Here is a 22,325-nt window from a genome sequence, read left to right as displayed (position 1 = left end):
AGTGGTCGCAGCTTTCACTCCTGTGGCAATGAACTCGTATCCCTCTGGAAGCTCAAGCCCTCATACACCCTTCCTTTTAAGAGTTGCCTGGCTCACAGAGCCAGTAAAGTAACTGCTACACACAGTAACGATCAGCTTCGGACACAGCCCTCTGTTTCCACCAAACTGCACTGACCGGGAAGATAAACGACACTTGCCTCCTCACTCTGCCTCACGGAACTTGTGAGTGTGCACACCAGACAAGAGCAAGCACAGGGAGAATCTCCACAGCATCTCTGCCTGGTTGCCTAGACCACAACCTCACCAGGACTTAGGTTCCTCAAAGGTGGCTAGGCTTCAGCTCCCTTTCCACTCAGAACAGCCTGGTTTGAGTAAATCTCAGATTCCACATCCCATCACTTTTATACATGATTGTAAATGACCACTACCTCAGGGAAAAAAGCATGTGCAAGAATGCAGAGGTAAATGGTTGGAGTTATTTATAACAGTGGGCAAATGTCTCTGATTTTTACCAAAATTTCCCTATATTCATTTTCCTGAACACCCAAAATTCTTGCATTACCTCTTCACTCAAGGAAAAGTACAGTCAGAACACATTCTTCTATTGACTATAACAACTTAATAAGGTCAGTGAAATGGTTCATTTGAGCAAAAGAAAAAACACAAAGCAGGTGTGTTCATCTTGGTTTCCTATCAAGGACTTAACAAGGCAGGGGCCAAATGACTCAATGGGTAATGTCCTGATGTTCAAGAATGCAATGTTCTGATTGCTATATTGAATTACAGGACCTAGGTAGAACCAAATACAGCAGCATGTATCTGTAATCCCAGCACACATGATTCAAAATGCTAGACAGAGGACTCTCAGGAGCCTTACAGGTCAGCTAGCCTCATGTATATTTGAAGTGGGGACAAAAAAATCTCTCTCACACAAGGGGAATAACCAAGGCTAGTACTCAGGGTTTCCCACACCCTTCATATGCATGCATGTACACATGTACACACATACACACACACATCACCACCACTCTAGGTAGCAATAGAGAATAGAACAGTGCAGAGGAGGGTAAATTGAGATTGCTGTTCATTTTGAGCAATCCCTAACAACTTTTAACTATTGTTCTTTTCATACCAATTTCCCCGGTTATGCAGATAAAATGTGTGCGTGACATAAGAAAGAATCCTGCCTATTTGCCCTGCCTGCTACGCCTGCTCACTGGCCTGTAGGATAAGCACATAACTTATTCACATGACTCCTAACAGAAAACTGACTTTGCACTGCCTCTTTCTCTCTTCTAGGAAAGCAACTGAATACACATCTGAGAGGTGTGCATTCAGCTCCAGAAACCTTATATTCAACCAAAAAATACCAGCCCCTTTGACAGCAGCCAGACTCTCACAGAGTTTGGGTACAGACTGAGGCCATCAGAACATATTCTGGGGCTTCCCTTAGGAAACACCAGCTCTCTCTGGTGAGGAACACAAGGTAATCTTAGGAAGAAGTGTTGTGGTCTTGGTTCAAATTCTCTCCAGCCAGGCATGGCAGCATGCACCTGTAACCCCAGCACATGGAGCTGAGGCAGGAGAATCAGCCTTGGCGGCCTAGTAAACCTGAGACCAGCCTGGGCTCCATCGGACCATACATCATAAACCAAAAACAAATAGAAAAGTCAAATGAACTATTTTCATGGAGGAAGAATAAAGAATGAGTTTGAATTTAGGAATTACAGTTCTCCTGGCTCCTTTCCCCACAGAGCCTGGGCCTATATGAAATGGGAGGCAAACAGACAACCTTTGCAAATTGTGAATTGATTTCCTCCACCTGAGCGTTGAGTTACAGAGCATTTATCTACACAACCTTGGCATACAAACAGTCTTCCTCTATAGATGCCCTTGCTGTTATCTTTACACAGACAATTGAAAGCTGATTCCCCCTGAGCAATGTTCTGTGAAACAGGAGACCTCTAACTATAAAAGTCCTTGTTTCTAAATTAGAATGATTCCCAAGGAGATTGAGAGCACCATCAGTCCAGTCTCTTCATTGTCTACTAGTATCACCTTATTTATGGGGTGAGGCACATTTCTGCTTAACTCTTCTTTAGGTAGTAGCACTTCACACTATCTTTGAAGGAACTACTTTCTTCCCATCTTTATCCCAAGAAATTTACACGGGATTATTTCTATCTCTTCGATCTTGAAAAGGTTCTAAAACCAATCCAAATCTCCCTGGCCATTACTGTATGAATGTACAGCTGCTCCAATATAAATCAACCTTAGTGACCTAATTTGGTTTCTGATGAACACATACATGTCTACTGTTTTCCACTGAAAGCCTATGGAGTGTCTAAAGGTCACAGTAAGCTATTCCCATAGTCACAGTCTTTTGATACCCAGTCACTTTCTCATAAGGAACAGATAGTGACAGATCATTTCAGGAATGCACTAACAACATGAAGTGGCCATTTCTGGCTATGCCATGTGACACTGATGGCAGGCTTGCATAGCTAGCCCTGCAACACTTTGTTGGTCTCACATTTTTGGTTCATATCTGAACTACAACCATAGCTTCTGTGAATAAAAAGAAAGGGTAGGGGTTGGTTGGTCTGGAAAGGCCACTGACACATAATTCTCTCAGAGGATGCTGGTTATTAAGAGAAATGGCCTCCAGGCCATGATCAGGTCTCCAGGTGGCAGGAAGAGCATTAAACAAAAGCAATATAATATATGGGATGTTTGTGTGATGGAAGCCATACAATGAAGGAGAGGAGAGGGGACAGGGACACTACCCTGAGTGTGGAGGAGGCAGCCAGAGGAACCTCTTCAGAGAGCAACAAAAGAAATGTCAGACATTTTATGAGTTTGGAGAAGAGGGTAAGGAAGCTTCACATCATGACAGGATTGAATTCAATATAGCATAGTGAAAAAGATCATGGAAGAGCCAGATACCATAAACTGAATGCTTCTTACCTCTCTTCCGGAGCTGCAGGGGGGTGTGGCCTGGCTCTTCAGGCTGTGGGATCTGGCCTACAAGGGTCAGGCTGTGTTCTCAAAACTCCTCCTTCCCCACAGCATATCACCTTTCCTAGGACCATACAAAAGAATATCTGAAGCAAAAAGCTTGTATTCCTTTAACCAACACACCTGTTCACTAGAGCCTACACCTGGGAGTAGGCCAGCTTTTCAGGAGTGTATGCCCACATATTCACCCCCCACTTATGACAAACATTTCACTTTCCAATATGACTCTTATGATGTCACTTTCAAATATGACTCTTATGATGTCACTTTCAAATATGACTCATGATGTCACTTTCTTGCCTCCAGGCTGGACACACACTTGGACGGACATCTCAGCTGCTCCTTCCCTCATGTTAGCTGTTCCTCAGTATTCCAGTGGGCTCTCCTTAGACTTCAGTGATCTCTTCCCTCCAACTGTCTGTTGCATACAAGGGGAGGCCACTGCACTCCTTGGGATTGAAACATGGTGTTTGTGCCTTTTAGTTCTTATGTTAATAAAACCCCAAATTGAGCCAGGCCTAGTGGTTCTGTCTATTAGAGTGCATGCCAGTAATCCCAGGACTTAGGAAGTGAAGGCAGGAAATCACAAAGTCAAGGCCAGCATCCAGCGACACAATCAGTTCAAGGGCAGCCTGCATTATATGATGCCCCTGACTCAAACAAAAATAGTGGGGAATTACTGAAACTTCCATTTTCAAACAAACATTTTTGAAATTCATTTTTCATTTCATTTCTTTTTCAATTAAAAAATACCCTAGAGACACTATAAAATGTTGTAGGGTGTAGGAAGAGAACACTACTGGACAGATGAGCCTAGAGTGTTCATAACCCTTCAAGACTTCCCACTTGCTTTCTGAGTGTCATAGGAAGTGTCATGACGCCAGAAAACACTTACAGAAGCTTCTACATTCTATTCCTGGTTTCCCAGGACCCACATGGCGGAAGGAGACATTTCTGCACGTTGTCCTCTGATCTACACCGCATGCCACGGTACTCGAGCATCCCTCCCCCTGCACACACACAGTAAATGAATAAAAACGTAACAAACATTTTTAAAAATTAAAACAAACCAATGAAAATGCATGTGAATGGCAAATCCAGGTGTATTTTCTGTGCTTAGGCTAAGAGGGGCCCGGCTTCCAGCGGGTTCTCCCTAACATCTTAAATGGATACCACAACTGTAGGCTTGGAGCCCTTGGCTGCACAGCAGGAACCTAGTAAAACTTTCCTTAAAGTTGCCTCCTATCCTTAAATCAGCTCTCCCCACTTTAGAACTCCACCTAATAACAGTCAAGGAACTTAATAAGAGAGCGTGTAGCCCAGGAAGTCGTGATCTAGCTCTGGGCCAAACTTTCCCAAGTGACTAACAGATGTGGGTGCCTGGTTATGGCCTCTGGGACAAACGTATAGAATTAGCACAGCCTTTACTGGGGCACAAGGATATCTGATTCGTCATTTTATAGTCCCAAGTCTTCTGTATAACCTTCCTGGAAGCAGAAATTATTTAAGTGCTCAAAAATAGCGATCCTCAACCAGACATCTAAAAGCACAAGGGTCATTCATTGGTTTCTGCGTCTTCTGCCCTGTAGTACAAGGAATGCTGTTAGCCAGCAATAGTGTGGGGGTAGGGAAACCTCACTCCTACAGTACAGCCGTTTTCATCAGAGACTCAAGAGAGAAGTTATATAACACGGGGATTATATAAAAGGCGTTCAGCTGCACTCACAGCAGTAGGCATTGCTACTTACGGAAATCCGAAGACATTTAAAGTTAGCATTGATTGAAGTATGGACATAGATCCCTGTGGCAATGTGCTCCACATGCCTGTGTGTGACCTGTCTGTTTTATATATAAAAGTCCTTATATGCCATCCTTACACTGAATATTCATGTTCAGAAATCAGCTATTCGGGGGCTAGAAAGATGGATAGTTCCCTGCTTAAAAGCACTTGTTGCTCTTGAAGAGGACCTGGGTTCTGTTCTCAGCACTCCTACTGTAGCTCACAATCACGGGGATCCGATGACTTCTTCTGATCTGCATGGTACCAGCATGCATGCAGCACTTGTATAGGGAAAACGTCCATATATATTAAATACAATAAATAAATCTAAAATTTAGAAACCTGAATATATATGATATGGAGAATTGAAGCAAATTTAGATTGTCTTATTGGGTAAAATCATGTATATGATAGGTTTCAGTTAAATAAACTCCTTTAAAACTCTCTCTCTCTCTCTCTCTCTCTCTCTCTCTCTCTCTCTCTCTCTCTCTGGTGGAGAGTCAGGAAAGAATGCTTTTCTGTAACGGGCTGGTGAGATAGCTCAGCAGGTTGGCTCAGCAGGTAAGAGAACTGACTGCTCTTCGGAAGGTCCTGAGTTCAAATCCCAGCAACCACATGGTGGCTCACAACCACCCATAATGAGATCTAACGCCCTCTTCTGGAGTGTCTGAAGTCAGTCAGTTACAGTGTACTTATGTAGAATAATAAATAAATCTTCAAAAAAAAAAAAAGTTTGCCTTCTGCCCTGTTCTGGGCACCGCGAATGTTCTTAGGACCAGTCACACTGCCCCAGCTGGTGTCTGACTCCACAGCTGACCTGTTTTGTCCCGACTACATTCCAGCTGTTCTAGGGCTCCCTTCCTCCCTCCCTCCCCCTCCACCCCTCCCAGGGGCGTCGTTGGCCAGGCAGAGTGAAATAAGGAAGGAAGCTGATTCTGCTCTGAGTTCTGCAGTGGGATCGCACCCCCACCCCTCCACCCCTTCGAGGCTTCTGGGGGAGATATCCAGTGTGAGACGCTGCAAGGCGAGGGCTCTGCAGCCTAGGCGCAGGAACAGCGAAGGCAAGGCGCAGCAAGAGGCCACGACCCCAGGTGAGGCGCCAGCGGGGCGCTGTTTCGGAGCCCAAGAGCCCTGGCTGGGCAGGACAGCCAGCGCAGGCGCAGCAGGAAACGCCCCAGGCCGGGCCCGCAGGGCTAGGAGAGCAGTGTCTGGAAGGGTCAGGGTGGCGCTGGGCCAGGGCTGCGGGCCCGGCTCACCTTATCCTGGACTTGGGAGGGGCGAGGCACCGCCCGTGGGTCCGCCGATGCCCCGCCCGCCCCCTCCATGGCTCCGGCCGGGCAAGAGCTACAGCATGAGAGCCGGTGCCGCCCTTCACGGACGGTGGACGCGTGGCGAGCCGCGGTGGCCACTCGTGGACGCCACATGGAGACGCCGGGGTACCGGCGTCGCACACGGTGTGGAGCCTGGGGACTACCCCGGAGCGTCTCTTCGCTGGCGGCAGTGGGACTACTGTGCACCGCGTTGACCACCTTCATCGGCTGGGCACAGTTGCCGCCACTGCCCTGGGCGTCCCCAGCTCCGCAACGCCTGGTGGGTGTGCTGCTCTGGTGGGAACCCTTTAGGGGGCGCGGCGGCTACCCCAAGTCTCCCCCCGATTGCAGCCTGCGCTTCAACATCAGTGGCTGCCGCTTGCTCACCGACCGCGCGGCCTACGGGGAGGCTCAGGCAGTGCTGTTCCACCACCGCGACCTGGTGAAGGAACTCCACGACTGGCCCCCGCCCTGGGGCGCCCGAGAAAGCACGGATAAGGCGCTGGCGCTACGCGCGTCCGACGACCAGGAGGGAGCAGTGATGCTAACTGGCAAAGCCCTGAAGACCGTAGGTTCTCGTCCCCCTGGTCAGCGGTGGGTGTGGATGAACTTCGAATCGCCTTCCCATACTCCACGGCTGCGGGGCTTGGCCAAGGACCTCTTCAACTGGACACTGTCCTACCGGACCGACTCAGATGTCTTCGTGCCCTATGGCTTCCTCTATCCCAGGAGCGATCCAACTGAACAGCCTTCAGGCTTGGGCCCCCAGCTGGCCCGCAAGCGAGGACTGGTGGCCTGGGTTGTGAGCAACTGGAACGAGCACCATGCACGGGTCCGTTACTACCACCAGCTGAGTCGGCACGTGTCTGTGGACGTGTTTGGCCGGATGGGACCCGGACAGCCAGTGCCAGCCGTTGGGCTGCTGCACACTGTGGCCCGCTACAAATTTTATCTAGCCTTTGAAAACTCACAGCACGTGGATTACATCACTGAGAAGCTGTGGCGGAATGCCTTTCTGGCTGGGGCAGTGCCAGTGGTGCTTGGCCCAGATCGTGCCAACTATGAGCGCTTCGTGCCTCGTGGCGCCTTCATCCACGTGGACGACTTCCCTAATGCTGCCTCCCTGGCTGCTTACCTGCTCTTTCTCGACCGAAACGTGGCTGTCTATCGCCGCTACTTCCGCTGGCGCCGGAGCTTTGCAGTGCACATCACCTCTTTCTGGGATGAGCAATGGTGCCGGACATGCCAAGCTGTGCAGACCTCTGGGGACCAGCCCAAGAGCATCCACAGTTTGGCAGACTGGTTCCAGCGATGAGGCCATTCTGCTGTGAACTGACTACATCTCCTTGGCTGAGTTTTCTAAATACCCAATTTTTCTTTATGTGAAGATGAGTTACCAATTAATATTATTTAGCACAGGATGGGAAAATTCCCCGGCCCTCATGGCTTTTTTACAGAGAGGTGGGCTGGCTTTCTGGTAAGGGGCTGCGGTGTCCTGGGTGAAGGAGGCCGGCCCTTCCTTACCTGTCACCCATGTGAAGAAGTGGCCTATTCTGGCCACAGGCCTTATCAGGGGCCCATGTGGCTGCTAAAGTTTAGACATATTTGTTCTCTGGTCATGGTTGCTTGGACCAATGAAGAGCAGACCACAGGTTTTTGGAAGCCGGTGGGTGTGAGATAATGGAAGGATTGTGCCCACAGGTGGGGTTTTCTTTGGTGGTTGGATTCCTCAAACCGTCCGAACCTGGAAAAGATAAGAAGCCACTGAGTTCCTTCACCAGCCATGTGTGTCCCCAGCGCTGTGACTAGAAACAAGTGTCAAGATTATCTTCAGAGGAAAATTAGGATGAAGACTTGGGCGCACCTCACTTCCTGCTAGAATCCTTCTCCTGAAAAGCTGCATTTAAGTGACACCCCAAATTCAGGGTCCTAAAAGAGTGAAAGTACTTAGAAATAAATGAAAAGTCCCTTTACAATGTGAATGACTGTCTTCTAATTACTTCTTCTGTCTTAGAGCTTCCCACGACCTGGATTGGGAAAACATTAAAAACACCGATATGGAAGAGCCACAAGCAGTCTTCCCACTCATTTCCCAGCCGTGCTTACAAATGGAAGAGACATAAATGGCGACATGTTGTCCACAAATTTGTTTATTCTGTGTCTCTGTTGGGCCTGAAATTTAACCTGGAATGTGAGTCCTTCAGCAGTGATGGCAGTGCTGTGCAGAGAGAACAGTAAAGATTTTGGTGGACTCTGAGTTTATACACAGGGAAAAGGAAAGCTTTAGTGGAGTCTGTCTGTGGCTGGCTGGGTTCTGTCCAGGTTTTGTTCAATGGAGCTGAGCTAGTGCTTACTACGATTAGTTCTCTGTTCTTTGTCCCCCCACCCCCTGCCCTGCTTCTAGGTACACTCACTCATTCCAGTGCCTTGAACCCTGCGCTGTGGGACCAATCTTGAAAACATAGTCGTTGATTTTCCACGTTCAACAGATGTCAGGGCATGCCTGCTGGTGCCAAACACTGGGCTTGAGCTCCCAGGGGAAGGAAGGTAAAGAAAGGTGTGAGGAATTGCCTCCTCTTTGGGGCTCCTACAATCGACTACTGCCACAGGGGAATAGGGATTTTGGTTACACAAAGTATTGTTCCTAAATCAGCCAGTTGACTGAGGCCTCAAGTTATGAAACTAGGACCCACACACACTGTTACAGGCAGGGCCCAAGATTAACTGACTGTATACAAAGTTCTATCCCTGTTGGGGCAGGATAGTTATTTGAATCTTAGATCAGGTTCACAACCAAGAGCTTTCGTTACATATAGGCTTGCAAAACTACTACTTAGGCCCAGGTGCTACCAGCCCATTTTCCATAAAAGGAGTAATTAAAAGCTGAGACTAACATTGCCTCATTAAAGTGTTATAGTGTGGACAGAGCCACAATTGCAGAACAGCAGCCGCCCAACAAAGGGAAACAAAAGTTCTGGGGGTTGTGTTTGCTTACTTTGGTTTTCAGACAGGGTTTCTCCATATAGTCCTGGAACTCTCTTTGTAAACCAGGCTGGCCTTGAACTCAAGAGATCCACCTGCCTTTGGCTTTCTTGGGCGGGAATTAAAGGTGTGTGCCACAATACCCAGCTTCAAAGTTATGTTTTTAAGATGAATGTTAATGAAATATTGGCCAGGGGTCTTAGTATTGTCGGGAATCTACACTGGGTAACGGGAGAGGCTTTGGGATTTGGTAGTCTGGATTAGTTTTGCTTTCCAGTTGAGGAACATTGGGATGAGGAATGCGCCCAAGCATTAAGGTCCTCTTCTGTGACTCGTGGGACGAGGGTGCCTGAAGACCTACTGTGTGACGTAAGCGATGCCGCCTTGTGTTTACTGGGCAGTTGGTTCAATATGGTTATGCATAAGCATACCGCTTACTTTTCTTTGCAGGGATTTTGTATACCCTAATATACATTTTATATCTGAAATTAATTTCAAGATCTATTACAGAATGAATAAAACAAAGGAAAGTTAGCCATATATTGTCTATTTCAATTAAATCCTTAAAACTGAGCCATATTTCAGGATCATACAATTTCTATAGAGCTTATATTTTCAGTCTAGAAGTATGTATGTTTTGATAAAACTATGTAATTAAATGATTTGGATTGTTTCACCTATACCTTCTGCATTAAATCAGTGTAAAACTAGCCTGTGTTTCTGGAATGCTTATTATGAGGAGGAGCGCTTCTGAATCTGTTATGTATTTCAAAATGTATTCTCTGGCATTGTCATGGCTTTGTTTAAGGCATACACTTTCCTTTAAAGTTGAACACCAGTGTAACCTTTTTACCCCTGGATGACTCTCATTCCATGAATACGTCTGCAAGGATATTCTCAGAAGCCAGGAGAACTTGCTGGCAGGACTTAGATTCTTTTGTGTTCACAAGCCCTTCCCTGACTGTCAGAGGAAGACAGCTAGGGTGCCAGGGTGCATTCAGGAAAGAGCTTGCAGTAGGGAGCCAGAACCTGAGACAGTGGCTTGGCCACCTTTGGCTTCCGTGGCCTAAGTCAGGCAAGCTATATAAGTCCTTGAGTAGTATCTTTGGCTGTTGTATGGCGTGAATGCCCCAGGAAACCATCCTGGTGAATGTGTGTGTGCCCAGGCATTCTGTCCACTGTAGGGCGCTATGTCTTGCAGAATCAAATCCTTGAAGGCCCTAGAGCTGTTTAGGACACATTTTCTGTCCAGGGACAAAGTGACTATTTCAAGCTTTGCAGGCTGCACACTCTGTGGCCTGTACTCTCCTCTGCTGGGGGTATGCAGGGGCAGCCCAGAGGATGCAGACCAGCAGGGACACTAGCCCTAGAGTCAGACAGAGTTCACCAACTCAGCTCTAAGTGTTTACAGATGATACAAGACAGTCCAGAAACTTAACTGTTTTTAAAAAGTATAACCCGACGGGCATCTTTAGAGGGGATTTAATAATTAGGATTTAAGAATTCTGGGGGTGGAAATTGCTGGGTTCTTAGACCAGCTTTGCAGCATTCCCTAGTTGTCTGCTCGTGGGCATAGTATTGAAACTTTATGATTTTTGGTAGTCTCATCTCTAATTGAAGGTAACCATGTATGGAGGCACAGAGGGGTGAGGTAAGACCCTCAAGGAGTCCTGGCCCTGAGGATGTTCTTAGAAACTGTTTGCTGAGATTACTGGCACCAGGGTCGCCTACAGAGGGAGGGGCCAAGGTTCAAACCCTCTAAAGGACTTACCTAAAGTGACATTAATGTGTCTTGTGTGTTTGTGTCACATCCCTTGAGCACTGCCACTTAAACTGCAGATTGAGGGGGCTGATCAAAAACTCTAGGGACCTTCTGGTTCTTCTGGTTCCTTCCCATCTCTGTCTGTGTCTGTCTGTCTGTCTCTGTCTCTCCTCATCTTCCCCACCCCCCCCCCCCCCATTCTGCTAATTGGCTGCCTAGAGCTCAGAAAGTTAATTGCTTTCAGGTGGCTTCACACCTAGGAGCAGGAAACTGGCAGCAAACCAGGGGACAGAGTGAGGGATTTAGCTCCAATGTGTGTGTGTGTGTGTGTGTGTGTGTGTGTACACATTACACTTCTCAGACACTGTGGAGAAGAGTTCTTGGTGTTGAGTTGGGCAAGGTATACATTTAGGTCACTCTTGCCTGTGTCTCAGGGACCTTTGTGCTACATGGTCTCTTAACAAATCCAGTCTTTATGTAAATAAGCTGAGGTTATTTTGACAAAAGATTAAAGTAATCAGATAGAAAATAGCTCCTCATTTATAAGCACTAACAAATTCCTCTCTGACCCACAGGTGGGGTGGAGTCTGTGTCGGCCGGTTTGGCGCTGGTTTGCCTGTGTGGAGCTGCACCAGGCAGGCCCAGCTCAGCTGGCCTCTCTGTTACTTCCTTTCTCATTTTACAGTGACTTGTTTGCAAGGACACACGCTTGGGTTCCCACCAGGCTTGTCCCTACATGCTCCTGTGTTCTCGGCAGTATAGTTACTAGCTCTGCCCACCACAAGTAATGTCCGTTTTGGGTAGACTAGAGACTACAAACCTAACGGGGGAGTGGTGGGCCTAGAAGAGAAAAGCCAGGTTTCATGCTTTACAGACGGCACACGATTTACCGCGAGAGGAAAGTGTGAGGTGGAACGAACACTGGGGATTCTCTTCTGTCCTCTCCTACACACACACAGTGACATACTACATAAGTACCAAAGGAAATGCCGCTGAGGCCATCTAACAGGAGTAGGGTTGCCAGGGAAAACATGGGTTAAAGTGTGAAGCTGGCTGGAGAGTGAGGAAGGGATAGGTATGGAGTCAGTGGGAACCAAGAGAAGAGACCCCAGAAGCTGAGCCTGAGGAAGGAGGGTGAGAGTAGGACAGAGGAGGAGGTGGGTTGAAGGCCCAAAGAAGTAGAAGAAAGTGGGGTGTGTGCACCAGACGAGGGCCAGTTTAAAGAGCACCATCCACCATGCCCTTCTGCTGAGAAGAATCCTTTGTGCAGTTTGAAACAGCCTCTGTGGGCTGATGGGAGTGAAGTCAAGTCACGAACTTACTGCACAAGGAATTAATATAAAACCCAGATTCATTATAGCAGGCTCGTGAATGCTTATGAATGCTACTTTTTTTGATCTGGGAAAAAAAATCTCGTGTTAATTCCACTTAGCATATATCATTGGTCCTCCATATCCATTTTTAAAAGAAATTGATTTTTGGAAACAATTACCAACATTGTTTTAATGTGTGGGGGTGGGGTGGAGTGGGGTGGGGGTGGGGCATGGAGTGCAAAGCACATTTACATTGTGGGTAAAGCCTTGAAAATCTACTTCAATTGAGATGTGAAGAACTGGATTTTGTTGGCATTCATTTGAGATCTTTAGTATTGTTTAAATTACAGTGCCTTCGGTCAGTGAGACAGCTCAGTGGAGGAGGGCACTGCCCACCAGCCTGATGATCAGAGTTTGATCTCCAGGCCCCATATCTTCAAGGAGCAAACTGGCTCCCCAAAATTGTCTCCTGACTTCCACTTGTGTGTATGGCCCGTGCATACCCAACGCATATACATGCATATACAGTAAAAGAATAAATGAGTGTGGTTTTAAATTGCTGAGTCTCATCTAATACTACAGTAAAGAGAATGTCCCATTAGACCACATGCTAAGCATTTGTAAAAGATCTTTTCAATGGAGGACTGTGGAGTGTTAGTAAGTAAGAAATACATCTAAGTGCCTCCTGGTCCCAGGCTCTGCAGTCAGACAGGGAGATGTAAAGATGAAGGAACACATACAGCATTCAGATGTGTATGTTCTCATCAAGGAAGTGGGGAGGAACAAAAACCCCTGACAGCGATCTGCAGACTATTGGCTGGTTAGAACTTCAGTACTGTGGAAAGTTGCAGGTTCCAATGCTAATTGCCTTCCCTTGGGCTAAGTTCTGGCCCTCCAGAACAGCTATACCTTTCACTCTGTGTCAGAACTAACATCTGTGACAACAGATAAAACCCTTTTAAAATCTATTGATCTGGCAGGAAACTAGCTTCTATCAATCCAAAAGCTGACAGTATTATCAGGCAGCATCTAGACCTTCCCCTTCTTGGTATTCCTGCCTTGCTGATGTGCTCAGGGATGAATTTTAAATTAGCCTAGAGTTATAACTTTCTCTGTTCTTTAAAACTATAAAACCTCTGTGAAATTGCTTCCACATTGGAACCTGGATCTTAGGTAACCTACATCTGTGTTCCTAGGCAGTAGTCACCCAAAAGGCTCCAGAATGACCTATCTCTTATTTAAGATGAGATCTGTGGCTTTTGTGTCAACAACAAACAACTCCAAAATATGCTATTGCCACAATAAATGTCTATTGCAGGAAGAGCTATCACAGCATGTTTGAAACCACAGTCTGAAGGCCTCATGGGAGCCCTGGAAACATCAGAACCCCACAAATCAGGGAAGCACCCCTCATCCCCAACACCACAAGCCAAGTTCCTGTAATGGTATATAGAACAAAGTCAGTACTGCAACCTCTGGCCTCAGTACGTTATCTACCTGATGGTGTCACTAATACTCCAGTTAAATGAGAGCTGTGCTCAAGGACCACCTTCAAAATGACTAATCCTCATAGTGGAATTTGCTCTCCTAGCAAGTAGGCACACCTGTCCACACCCTCTGGTTTTCTGGTTCTCTTGAGGTTAAGTCAACATTTTAGAAGGCTCCCACAACTTCCCACTATCTTGGTGATTAAATAATAACACCTCAAGATAATGGTAGAAGTCCTGATGGTTTGTCAAGCCTTCCTGGGGAGGAACACAGATATGGCTCCTGAACAAATGCTGTATTCCCGAGGGTAGCTGACTAAAAATTGTTATTTGCAAAGCTCTTGGTCCATACAGGATACTTTAAGCTATACTGCCTCTAATGATTGTCCTCCAGTGAAAGACAGTGGGATGGTGACAACCATTGGTCCCGGTCTCCTGTTCTCCACAGTCATGTGATTGCCCTCCTAGAGTTTGACTGGGTTTGGGTAGCCCACCACTAAAAATGAACATGCAGACATGATGGCTGACTTTCTAAGACTAGGTTATAGAGCCTGGCTTTTTGTTTCCTCCTTTCTTCTTTCTTCCTGATTTTACTGCCTATCCGCTGTTGTTTCTTTAGTGAATGAGAACACCTGAGAAGAAACTATGTCTACAAATGCTGATTAAACTACAGCATCTAAGACCTGAAGTGGAGATTCCCCCATCTTTCACTGACCTGCTTCCTGAATGCTCCCACCAATGTGTTTTAAAAGTGCTGTAATTTGTAACGTCCTTTGTCCTGTTACTGTAAAAACTCCATGGGCCTGTTTGCATATTGGAACCCAGAACCTGGGGTAACCTAGCCCCACATTCTCAGGCCATGGTCACTCATAATTTGGTTCCAGAACAAAACTAGCTTTTGCTCCCTTGGGGTTGAGAGGTGTGGTTTTGCACCAATGTTGTGCTACCATTTCATTCCTCCCTTCCTTCCTCTGCTTTCCCCCCCTCCTCCTTGCTTCCCTCTGTACTCCCATTTCTCCCTCCTCTCTTCCTTCCCCTCTCCTTTCTTTTTTTTTCTCTCACTGGGACATAAGATAAGACACCTATATATGAGTGAACTTTCTTAGAAAATAATAACCCTCGTTTTTCAAACTCTGGACTTTAATCTAGATAGTTTCATGGAGTATTGTGTGTATCAAGGATGTTTGTTGCACTTATGCCTTGAACTACAGATCGCTTGACTTTACTGCCCCAGCTTTCAAACATTCTAAGAAATTTTTTTTGCTGCTGTTGCTTTTAATCCCCACTTTCCACATCTTTTCTCTTTGTTATTTAGACACCTGGCAATGCTTTCCTATTCCTGGAAGGAAATGGTTCAGGCTGCTCTTATCCACAATGAACTGGCTGGCACACCAGCAGCTTTGCTGGGTGCTATTCCTGATTCCATATCTTTTGGGTCAGTGCTATCTGACACTATCCCTGAGGGGACGTTAACAAACATCTACTCACCCCAGATGCGGACGCAACACCAGACCTTGGTGAACCAATGAGTTTTATTGGGGTTACTTACAGAAATATGGGTGAGGGGTTACTTACAGGAGTGCAAGTGACTCAAAAACATCTGCATTACCAGCGCCCACTGTAGCATGGGTGGGCTTGCTGATGGGGTCTTTGATGAAGCTGAGCACACTGCACAGCTTGAGGCAGCTCAACAATTCCAGACCTTCAGTTGATCTGTGCCTCTTCCAGGCTGCTTGACTAGTCTCCTTCTTCCAGATGACTCAGCCAGTCTGAGCCCTTCTACAGAGCTCATCTCTGAGCGTGTCTCAGCTCTCCTTTACAGCTTCTCTATGGTAGAGAATTGAGAGGCCTAGTGTATCTGGTCAGTTTTAGGGACTTGGTGAATCTTTTGAGTTGTAGTTCCTGAGCCTAAGAGTTTGCCTGCAGGATGGAACATGTCCCTCCCCTGGTGCTTTGCACCCTTTCTGCTACCCTGTGTTATTTAGCCAAAAGCTGTTGATTGGGAATTTGGAGCATCCCTCCAGAAATACAAGGTTTCATCTCAGAGAAAACTGCTCCAGAGCGACCAGCTCCTTTAGGAAGGTCACAGCAGACCTCTGGACATAGTACCCACAGGTCTCTGGTACAATACTAACTTTACTGACAGACAGAGCATGCGGTGACTTGTCCGTATTTGTCTCCACAAGTGCTTTGTCTCCAGTGAAGTCACCCTCAGAGTTCTTCCTCATCCCTCTGGTTATGTCTCTCTTAAGAGTTTATAAGACTGTACATCCGTTACCTGAATTACAAATAAACATCTTTATATGTGGGTCTGTATGTGCACCATGAGCACACAGGAGCCAAGGAGGCTAGAAGAGGGTGCCAGGTCCTCTGAAGCTGGAGTTCCACACAGTTGTGGGTCACTTCATGGGTGCTAGGAGGCAAACCCTGGTCCTCTGAAAGAGCAATAAGAATATACTAACCATTAAACCCTCTCCAGCCCCAATCTCATTTCTTTAAGATTTATTCGCATTGTTACATCCATTGTGGGTCATTCCAAACGTTTGTGTAATGGTCTGTCTACTAACCTCCCCCACCCCATGTTTTACCGGCTCTCACCTCTTCTCAGGATACACCCTAACAATACTCAGAGAAGCACATCTTATGACCTTCCCTCAAGCTTCCCTCACACTTCCAGAGTGGTGTGTGATGCCATTCTATATACATTTATGATTGGGTAATTTCTAAAAACCAGGAGCTGAGAGATACATCCTCAAATGATAAAGACTGTAAGCTGGGTATTTATAGCAAATGAGGGACACAGAGGAAGGAGAAAAAAAGGTATGGGGGAGAGCGAGACAGAAAGAATAAAAAAAGAAAGACATAGACAGAGAGGGGGCAGGGGAGGGGGAGGGACAAAGAGAAGAAGAGAGATTCATGCAATGCTAATAGGTGCCCACCCCCGCCTTGCCGCGCCCTTCATGCGCCTGCGCATTCTGGGGGTCCACCGGGCCCTGCCCACCCACGCTCGGGTTGCTGTTTGCAGCAATCATCTCAGGAAGCTTGAATACTCCCAAACTCCGAGTCACAGCCTCACCATCTCTTTTGCCGAAGAGGAAACACTCCTGTTGAGGCTCAACAGCCCTGGGAAGCCGCTGGCACCCAGGAACATGAGTGGACGGGCCCGTGCGAGGGCGCGAGGCATCACCACTGGCCACAGTGCCAGGGAAGTGGGGCGGTCCTCAAGAGACCTCATGGTGAGTGCTTCTGTCTATCCTTCCTGTGGCCATCCTAACCAGTGTTTTCCTCTACATGCCTGTCTTACTCCTTTGAGGCTTTCCCACTTTTTTCTTTCAAGTAGATACCATGGAAGTGCAAAAGGCACTGTGGCTAGGAGATGCATAGCTGCCTTCTACTTTCTTAGCTTTAATTCAGTCGCTGTAAATTGTGTGTGAAAGAATGAGAAAAACAAAGAATAAGCAAAAGACAGACCAACAGACTAAATAAACCCTGAAGTATCTTCACTTGCCTTGGTGTGATACAGTTGGTTTTGGTAAATGGTACTAGAAATCGTCTCAAATTCCGATGTGGAAAGATTCACCTGCTGTTGGTTGAGCAAACACTTGGAGTGTGGCTGTTCACTGGGTGGTCAGACAGAAACAATACTGAATAAGAACGACACATCTACTGTTTGAAGAACCTTTTAGACTCAGGCCACACAGGTTTGTGATCATTTTGTCATTGTTGACATTTAGTAGAGTTCTCTTGACTTTGCTCTTTTTTTTTTTTTTAACAGACCAAGATACAATAATTTCTTGGACAAAGAAGTTTCTGCAGAGACTATGTCAGTGGCTTCTGTCCTTCCCTGTGTTGAGAACTGGCTTTGGTTCAGTTCATCCCCAGGGGTTATCCCTATGCTGAGGGATCACCCCACTTCCATAGCTCACTCACACCTCTGGGGCCTAATGCTGCTATCTGGGGCTGTTATCTCTTATCAGATGGTAGCATGACTCCACTAAATGCACTTGGCAAGGGGAGCACTCCAGTTCCTCCTTGGCCTTCTGTGGAGAATGGCCACCTCCCTCTTGCCCCTCAAGGGCATCTACCTCTAGTGTTTTCTCCTCCTGGATCATGGTAATCTACAGTATGACACATGATACTGTTCTTGTCTTTTGATAATGTCATGGGTTGTGATTCGTTTAAATCTAAGCAAACTTTCTACCTCTTTGTAGGTTACATCTGCCAGTCCTGGGGACAGTGAGGCCGGAGGTGGGACAAGTGTCATTTCACAGCCATGTAAGTATCTCTGGATCTGCCTCCCTGACCTCCTTCAGTCTGAGTGGAGTAAGAGGACTCACCAAGCCCTGAGACACCAGACCACACCGCCTGCTCTGCAACGGTTCCCTGAGGGATCCTCCTCAGGAGTTCACTGTGGCTTTGCTGGCATCCTGGTGTTCCTTTTGAAACCCCACCAACCTGGAGACAGAGTGTTCCGAGCCCAGCTAAGCTCATACTGTATTCTTGAAAATGACCTTGAACTTCTGATTCTCCAGCCTCTTCCCTCCCCAGCCCTTCAGTACTGGCTGCAGGTACACCATACCCATTTTATATAGTTCTGGGGATTGGATTCAGGGTCTCATGCTTGCTAAATAAGCACTTTGCTAACTGAGTTACATTCCCAGCCTTTGAAGAACACATTCCAAAAATACAGAGCAGTGACATCAAAGTGCCCATTTTCCAGGATGGGAGAAACCAGCTACACACAACTGCAATCCTTCCATCAGTCCTCTCTGCAAAGCCTGGTTCAGTCTCAGAGGTCTTGTCCACTCCGGGCCACACAGCCTAAGTTGCCTTGCCAGGTGTATTGGGTTCTGCCTGGGCTGCCATGAGGAAGTACCATAGACTGAGGGGCTTAAATAAGAGACTTTTGTTTTCCCCTGATTCTAGAGGGTTGAAATGAATCTGAGAACATAGTGCATTTCATATCCCTGGGTGAAACCTGTTTACCATGTCCTGTATTGTGAACATGCAGTGAAGTTATTGATTTCTGGTCAGTAAGCTGCAAGCGCTGAGGTGCCACAGACTCTCAGAGTCCATCTCTGGTGTGGTCTGATCTGAACTGCAAGGAGAATGTGCATGTGGCACGGAAGGCCTGCTGTGAGATGCAGCATGCTGGCTTGCCTGCCTCTGCATCTCTGACATTATCATGAGTAACTCAGCATGCAGACAGTCCATCCTTTACAGTAATAGACATATAACCTGATTTTTCCCCTTTTAACTCTTAGTGTACAGTTCTGTTTTTTTTTCTTTTTTTTTTAAAAGATGCATTTATTTATTTGATGTATGTGAGTACACTGTGACTCTCTGCAGACACAGCAGAAAAGGACACCAGATCCCCTTACAAATGGTTGTGAGCCACCACGTGGTTGCTGGGAATTGAACTCCAGATCTCTAGTGCTCTTAACCACTGAGCCGTCTCTTCAGCCCCAGTCCCAGGATTTTAAGTTCACTCTTATTGTACAGTTACTGCTGGCATCTATCTCTGGCACTCTTTTGTATGGTAATACTGAAACTTATTTGTTAAAAATAACTGTCCACTTCCTATCCTTTCAGTTTCAGAGAACCACAATTCTATGGTAGTATGAACTTTTTGGGTTTTTTGCTTTAAACACAGAGTTTCTCTGCGTATCCCTGACTATCCTGGAACTCTTTGTGGAGGCCACACTGGCCTTGAACTCTGAGATCTGCCTGCCTCTGCCTCCAAGTGTTGGGACTATAGGCACGTGCCACCACTGCCTAGTCTGGTTTGAACTTTTTAAAAATCAAGATTTTATTTTATGTGTAGTGTGTGTGTGTGTGTGTGTGTGTGTGTGTGTGTGTGTGTGTGCGTGTGTGAGGCCAGAGGCACTGGGTCCCCCTGAAGTAGTTGTAAACCACATGCTGTGGGTTCTGGGAATCCAACTGGTCTTTTCCAAGAGCAGCACGTGCCCTGGCCCTGGCAGCTCGAAATGCTTAAACTGTCTAAAAATCACTTGTGATCTAGAACAGTGAGAAATATAGATAGTCAGTTAAAATCAATCTCGGTAAATGAGACGGAGGGTTTTTAAATTGTTTTGTTTGTTTCCTTGTTTTTAAATCTTCCTGAGAGACTCCATTTCCATGGAGAAGGGTCTGGGAGGAAGTTTGGAGCAGATGGAAGGGGCATTTGGGGACAGTGCAATGAGGGACTACATTATAGGACAGATGAACCCTGAACCCAGAGGGTCAGCAGACTGTTAGGCATGTTGTTTGCCCTAAAATCCTGAATTTTGAGGATTAAAAGTACCTTCCACGTGGTGAAGGCATTTAAAAACTGTACTCACTTAAACAGAAGTCACTCAGATACAAACAGACTTCTTTCGATCTTTTTATGACCTATAGTAAATGGTAGACTTTTCTTAAGGAATAGATTGTTGCTGTCCGTGCCTGGCTAGTTTCTCTTTCCACTGGGAAATGTGAGAGACTCAGCAAATCAGTGTGGATTGTCCCCGCCTGGAACCAGTCAGAGCTCAGGGAGAAGGAAGGATAGTCGCGTGTTAACAGGTGGGAGCAGTAGCCTGGCCCAAGAAGAGGACATCTATGGCACTGTAAAAGCTAACACTAAGCCTTATTTCTTTCTTTCTTTTTCTTTTCTTTTTTTAACGTATTTTCCTCAATTACATTTCCAATACTATCCCAAAAGTCCCTCATACCCTCCCCCCCCCCACTCCCCTACCCACCCATTCCCACTTTTTGGCTCTGGCGTTCCCCTGTACTGGGGCATATAAAGTTTGCATGTCCAATGCTAAGCCTTATTTCTAATTAAACATTCCCTGCCTTTTCTATAATTTTCAGTGTTGGTACAGTCAGGAATGTGTTGGCAGTCCAGGCACATTTTATTGAAAACTCCAAGTTTTGACGGTCAGTGTGGTTTTGATGGAGAGGGTGCGCATGGTCCAACACACCATGTTATCTTCTTGTTTCAGATGAGCTTGGTGACTCTTCTGGTGATGGTGGATGTACCTTCATGGAAAGAAGAGGCAACGGCAGACAGGACTTCGAAGAGTTGGGTGTCTGTACCAGGGAAAAGTTGACCCACGTAAAAGATTGTAAAACAGGTAGCCAGTACCTCCTTGTTACTTTTTTTGAAGTGTGTTCCCAGGACCCACTGCAGTTTATTGTAGAACAAAGGAGGGGAGGGGCTATTAATCCTCAGGGAGAGCAGGGGGTTCCTCCTCATCAGAGTCAAACTCAACATCTTCATCTTTTATCCATCGACCTCATCTGTCTGGGACCCATCCAGAGCTTTGCAGGGTAAGGTAATGGGTCAGGTCAGGTCAGGTCAGGTCAGGGTTCAGGACTCATCGTTTTGTGGGGTTCGTGGGTACAGAGGTCAAGGGCCTCTAATCTCTCCCTAGGCTGAGGTTTCCTACTGATCTTTGCACTCTGGAGTTCGACCTCTGGAGGGAGCAGGGTCTGTGCTTCCTCCAGCAGCAATTGTTATAGTGGGAGCTCTGTGTAAAGCATTCTGGGTAGTTATTTGCATCTGGGTTAGCAAAGGAGGCTAAGCTTTGCTTTCTGTCTTCAGTTTGTTCTGCTGTCTTGGATTTTGCTCTGTTCCCTTGCCTGATTGCTTTTTGCCATAGAAAAACTTGAGACTGGACAAATGGTTCTTGCCTGGCTGTCAGCATGGCCAGGGTGTCCAGTACTGGTAGATGGGGGCAGATAGCACAAGCAAAGCATCCATTCTACAGCATCAGTGTCTCATCCTCGGGGATGTAAACTAGCCAGCAAGTCCCTGAGTACACTGAGCTGACTCCAGTTGTCCCCTTCCCTATTGAAAGACAATGAGACTGTGAGAATATGATTCTATGAGAAACTCTCCTATGCAGCCTTCTGTCTCCTTGCTACTTTTTAAAGGCCAAGTCTATGAAACTGAAATTCCTGATTCTGACATATGTAAATGTGTTAAGCAACCTGATAGATACTGCGTGGAGATGTTCTGGGTCTAGTCTCCTGTTGTGGGTTTTTCATGAAACCTGCTGTTCTTGGGCTGGAGAGATAGCTGGGTGGTTAGGAGCACATACTATGCTATGGGAAGACTGAAATTCAGATCCCACTACTCACAAACAGCATAGCTCCAGGTCTAAGGGTCTACATGCCCTTCTCACCTCCGTGGGCACCTGTTGTGTATGTGGGTGTGTCTACAAGTGGTAATACGTAAATCTTTTTTAGTCCCTCTACAACAAACCCCACTGATTTACATACCTTCCTAACCCCAATATTGATGGGGCTTGCTGCAGCTGAAAGACACTGGCACAGATGATCTCCAAGGCCCTACTAGTTTGGGCAGTGTAGACTGACTTCTCTCAGTCCTGTAACAACCAGCTGAAATGTGTTGCCATTCACTCAAAATCTGAGAGAACAACATTTTTCTTAAGTAAAAAAATGACATGACTGTCTCTTGTCTCTACCAGACACATGCACCATGGACCAAGGCTGAGGGAGCACTTAGACCATTCATTTCTCTACCTAAGGGGCTTGCACTTCCAGTCTCTCCATTAAAAAAAAAGCAAAATAGTGCAGGCGTGTGGTGGAAAGATAGAAACTGAGTGATTTTCTGTGAAGACAAGCGAGAAAAAAGTCATTTGTACCCTCCTAGAATCTGTCCTGGGG

The 22,325-nt window shown here is 46.5% G+C and overlaps 2 protein-coding genes and 1 pseudogene across 4 annotated transcripts in view; 2 read left to right on the top strand and 1 right to left on the bottom strand.

Moving 5' to 3' along the window:
* Window positions 1-5,744: 5,744 nt before the first annotated feature.
* Fut4 (fucosyltransferase 4) lies at window positions 5,745-9,781 on the top strand. Its single transcript, XM_021173316.3, has one exon. The coding sequence runs from the start codon at window positions 6,122-6,124 to the stop codon at window positions 7,421-7,423; it is 1,302 nt and encodes a 433-aa protein (XP_021028975.1). The 5' UTR covers window positions 5,745-6,121; the 3' UTR covers window positions 7,424-9,781.
* Window positions 9,782-16,801: 7,020 nt separating this feature from the next.
* The window catches only part of Piwil4 (piwi like RNA-mediated gene silencing 4), a 39,975-nt gene continuing 34,451 nt past the window's right edge, over window positions 16,802-22,325 (top strand). For 2 of the 3 annotated variants that reach the window (XM_029482019.1, XM_029482018.1), the window contains exons 1-3: window positions 16,802-16,888; window positions 17,864-17,927; window positions 20,636-20,767. In XM_029482019.1, the coding sequence (XP_029337879.1) occupies window positions 16,802-16,888; window positions 17,864-17,927; window positions 20,636-20,767 (283 nt within the window). Of the gene's footprint in view, window positions 16,914-17,863; window positions 17,928-20,635; window positions 20,768-22,325 lie in introns of all 3 variants that reach the window. The other variant, XM_029482020.1, reaches the window with a different exon arrangement.
* Window positions 20,855-21,421, bottom strand: LOC110302279 (sodium channel modifier 1 pseudogene; annotated as a pseudogene).

The sequence above is a fragment of the Mus caroli genome, unplaced genomic scaffold (assembly GCF_978045245.1).
Source record: "Mus caroli unplaced genomic scaffold, Mus_caroli_1 scaffold_11, whole genome shotgun sequence".
Lineage (NCBI taxonomy): Eukaryota > Metazoa > Chordata > Mammalia > Rodentia > Muridae > Mus > Mus caroli.
Note: the sequence above shows the minus strand (reverse complement) of the source record. Positions and strands in the feature narration are given on the sequence as shown.

Coding starts and splice junctions, on each gene's coding strand:
- Fut4 (XM_021173316.3), top strand. CDS start 6,122: ATGGCTCCGGCCGGGCAAGAGCTACAGCATGAGAGCCGGTGCCGCCCT.